The following is a 4,756-nucleotide window of genomic DNA, read 5'->3' on the forward strand; positions in this document are numbered from 1 at the left end:
GTTTTTCTTTACTGCTCCACTCAACATATTGTCATGTAACCTGGTATTGCGATGCATGTGAGCAACACTGGGTATTTATTTTTTACATGGTTTGACTGTGTCACTCTGAGTTCCCCTGATGACTCAGTGACACATTGACCCTGCTGACTCTGCTAACGCTTCAAGAAAAACTCATCACTCTCATTTATATCCACAAAGACAAAGATCACTCAGCCCCTGTTACATCAATAAGATATTTATTTGTTTGTTTTGTCTTTTTATTTTGTACAGTAAAAGGCCTTTTTGTTAATGACAGTCTGCATCAGCCAATCCTCTGCAGTCTAATCCAGTCAGCACGATTCTGATTGGCTGTTTGGGCTCACTCCCACCACCGAGCCCATCTCCCTTTGTGTGCAACAACAACAACAACAGAAAGGCAGCACTTTACAGCACCGGGACACATTGTACATGAACCAAACATGAACTGTAAAAAAAATCCATCTTAATAAAGTCATTTAATCTTGCATTTAGTTAAAGTTAATTCTTAAACCCAGAAAAATGCTGACAGGGTGAGATAATTCCACTTTCTCTCTGTGCTGTTTTGCTTGTTGTTTTCTAAAGATCAGTGCTAGTACCTCAGTAAGGCAGATCACTGCAGGAATGTTAAGAAAATGACACTTGATTTAAAAGACATATTTTTAAAAAGTTTATTCCTGCTGGAAACTAATGGAATTATCTCAGTCTGTGAGCAGATTCTTCAACTTTTAAGGCTAAATGACTTAAATAAGGGCGAGATGTTTTTATTTTCTGTGAACATGAAGCAAAACAAACCTGTTAAGTCTGAGGTTTGAGTCTCACAATGCTGGGAACAAAATGGCTCCCTGAAAGTTTCCCTTCAGGATGTCAGGATGTCACAGAACTCAACAAAGTCTCTCTGCATGAAATTCTGGCTCTGCATCAGGTCGTCTTCAGAGGGGAAATACTGCATGCTGTCCTCCTGCAGACGCAGACTGTCCTCCTGCAGACGCAGACTGTCTTTGTGCAGACGCAGACTGTCTTTGTGCAGGCGCAGACTGTCTTTGTGCAGATGTAGACTGTCCTCCTGCAGTAGCAGGATCTGTCCTGGTGGCGTTGTTGAGCCGTGTGGGTTGGGACTGTCTAGGAGGGCTCCTCTGGCATTCTCCAGGACGCCCAGGTATGAGTCCATGTCAGTGAGCTCCATGTCACTGTCCGAGCTGCTGCCGCTGTCGCTTCCCACTGAGTCGGAGCGCATGTGCAGCATCTGGTACTTCTCGTGCATCAGAAACTGGTTGGTGTTCTTGGGTGCCCTCATCCCCCTCGCTCTGTTTCCCTTAACGTTAATGGGTCGGAGCGACATCACCGGCCTCTGGAGGTGTCGGGGATGATGGAAATGATGACGTTGAGGGTGTTGATGGTGGTGATTGCGCCCTCTTGGCCTCCCTCCCCCTCCTGTCCTCCGCCCCTGTGGGCGCCCCCTGCAGCTCTTGGACCAGCAGTGCTTCCTGCGGCTGGCAGCGTCCCTCTGTGGAGCCTCTTTTCCATCCTGCTGCTGCTGGCAGCTCCTCCTGCTCATCATCTCTGAGAGCATTTTCTTGTCTTTCTTTGCAGTCGCCTCCCTTCCTCCCTGCCGCTCTCCTTCACATCCTCCTCCCCGCACGGTGGCCCACACAACAACAAAGAGAGGCTGGTTTCTGTTTTTCTGGCTCAGATCACAAATGACCTCCCTCTAACTCAGAGTCTACCTTTTCACTATTCTGTCGCTTTTTTTCTTGACCTCTGGCTTTGGCTGGTGCATAGCCTGCTCTTCCTCCCCCTGCAGAGGCAGCTTGCCTGATCGGCTGGCTCCCTGTCACGCCCTCCTCTGATTCTCTAATCTCTCTTCTTCACCTCTCTGAAAGGCAAATCAGCTCCTTACAGCTCTGATTAGTGAACTGAGGTGAGCTGTTGAGGGGTGTTAAGCGCCTTCTAGCTGATTTAAAGCTGTTTTTTTTCAGAGTTTTAGGCCAGTTGCTGTAGTGCACTCAGCTCTGACCAGCACTGACTGTGGCTCTGCCTTCCTCTCAGAGCCTGGATAAAGAGCTGGGAGGATCCATTCGTAGGTTTACCAGAAGGAGGGGGGGCAGTGTTTGCAGGGTTCTCCACAGACTATTAATAACAATGTAATATGACAGATTTTTATAACATATAATTTCTACATATTAGTATAAGCTATTTGAACATAGATGTCAGCCTGCAGGTGCCCCAGATTGCGTTCTGTGGTTGTTATAAGCATTAAGCCGCTCCCTGCAGCAAGATGGTTCACTCCGCCTCAGTTTTAGCAGCTGAAATCTGATCCACAGCTGCTGCTGTTACTGCCCCCCCCCCCCCTCTGACAACAGACACACTGTACAGCAACAACATTCAGCAGCACTGAGCAGGACGACAGTGGTAGCCACCGCAACAGCACTAACAGTTGTGGGTTAGTTATTGTGTCATGCATAATCGAGTACCCAGCTCATGTGAACTTAGAATACCATCACAGAGGTGAAACTTTCGTCTGAAAATAACCCAGTTTCTTATATAACATTACATTACAAACAAAACACTTCTGTCATTTTCTGTCCCAAACTCTACAAACTAAATGTGGTGTGGGTCTGTGGACGGCACTGTCCGTGAGTTGGTCCAGCACTTTGGTCCAGACTGAAATATCTCAACAAATAGGCCTAATGGATGGATTAATATGAAATGTTTTACAGGCATTTATGGTCCAGAGCCAATGCACCTGACTTTTATTATGATCTCCTGAATTTTCATCTGGTTCCACTATGAGGTTTACATTTGTGGTTTTAGTGAAATATCTATTAACAACTATTTGATAATTTGACATGAAATTTGGTTCAGTGACATTCAGCATAAATTATAATGACTTTTGTGATCCCTTGGATTTGCATCTAGTGCCATCATCAGGTCGAAATTTTAACTTGTCCAACACTTTGACTTTTTTATGACCAAATACTTGCAACACTATTTTTTTTTACTTGTGTTTAGTACTAATGTTTATAAAATGGTAAACTAAGATGGTGAAAATGTTATACCTGCTAAACATCAGCATGTTTACATTGTTATTGCAACTATTTTAGCATGCTGATGTTAGCATTTATCTCAAAACACTGCTGGTCCTAAATACAGCCTCACAGAGCTGCTCGGCCGTCGACTCTTAATCTCATTTAACATCATCCAACCAGAAAAACTCAAGGTTATTTTGCTAAATCGTGCAGCTCTTAAATCAACATATAATGAGCACTAAAACATGAACTATATCTCTAGGGTCATCTAAATCACATGACAGTCTTTCCTCCTAAAGGAAACCGTTAAAACTAGTTCTTATATCCATAGCTACCACCAGCACAGCTGCCTTGCAATTAGGATCAGTTCAAATATATTTACATTAATGAAGTTCAATTATGTTCAAAAAATCACAGATCATGAAAGACCATAACAAGTCTTTAAGTTTGCAGCTGCACTACTGACCCCATGTGGCTGTGATATGTAACACACAGAATAGTTAGAATAGAAGGAGGTGGGTCCATGTTCAGTCCATCCTGCATAGTTGGATGGATTAGAATAGACTGCCTTGCTATACTTAGAGCCTTACCGTTAGTCTATCATTAAATGCAACATAAACTGGCAGTAAACAGTCCAAGACATAGTGAGTTCAGAAAGCTGAATGCATTTATTGTGAAAATGGAATTTAATTTGATTTATCATTGTAATGGAGTTCTGAATCAACTTAAGAACAGAGTAGAAGATGATTACATCAGCTAATAACCTTGCTAATGACACATACAGTACACTATGCACTGCCTATTTTGATCCAAGAAATCATCACCAGCATCAACAAGGTCATAATCCTGCTAATATTAGTTGCCGGAGCAAGTTGAATTTATTCGGCATACAGCTGGACAAAGTCGTCTCTTTTAATGTTATTTATAAGTGACAACTATTAAAAAAAACATATTATCAAATCACATATTAGGCAATCGGTTATTTTTGGGTAAAACACTTATTATCAAAAAACAAAATAAGAGTAAATTAATAAATTAAAATCATAAAATATAAATTACATAAAGATGGAAATGACTGACACAGCTTATATGTCTTCACAGCTTAATTTGCTCTTTGATGAGGATACAGTCTTAATATAAGAGCTCATATGCAAAAAAGTTGTAGTTTTACTATTTAAAACGCATTTTTATGTAGGCTAGTAAGTAATAACGCCGAAAAGGACAATTAGTTCTACTGGACGTGTCAAATGAAAAACTCTCAACTCAACGGTTAACCATATTTTATGCCCATTCAGTGCCTATTAAGAAGAATGTGTGATATTTCTGATGTAGCCTACTTATCTGTCTTCATGATATTCTCAAAGAATTATGGACTACTGCTGTCAGATGGCAAGATATCAAGTCTATGACCTCATGTTACATCTTTGTTTGCCACTGTCACCGCTGTTACTGAGCTGCTGTTAAATAATAAATAGATATTTGAAAGATCGTCGAAAGTCTGTCGTTTTATTCCTTGATTCCGTTTAAATTGGCCTTTATTTTAATTACTTAGTCGGATTGTTCATGCAATGTTCGTATGTTTGATAAATGTTCAACATTCAAAACTGATTTTAATGAAAAGAAAAAGTGTTGAAGTAACTGTCACGGAGCGACTGTAAATAAAGTTTCTTTGAATGTAAGTCAGCTGCTTCGGTTCAGGATCACAACAAACA

General features: G+C 41.3%; 1 protein-coding gene across 1 annotated transcript; it reads right to left on the bottom strand.

Annotated features, from left to right (window-relative positions):
* Positions 1 to 219: 219 nt before the first annotated feature.
* Positions 220 to 2,042, bottom strand: wu:fb55g09 (uncharacterized). Its single transcript, XM_056363216.1, has one exon. The coding sequence runs from the start codon at positions 1,586 to 1,588 to the stop codon at positions 875 to 877; it is 714 nt and encodes a 237-aa protein (XP_056219191.1). The 5' UTR covers positions 1,589 to 2,042; the 3' UTR covers positions 220 to 874.
* Positions 2,043 to 4,756: the final 2,714 nt, after the last annotated feature.

The sequence above is a fragment of the Seriola aureovittata genome, chromosome 2 (genome assembly GCF_021018895.1).
Source record: "Seriola aureovittata isolate HTS-2021-v1 ecotype China chromosome 2, ASM2101889v1, whole genome shotgun sequence".
NCBI lineage: Eukaryota > Metazoa > Chordata > Actinopteri > Carangiformes > Carangidae > Seriola > Seriola aureovittata.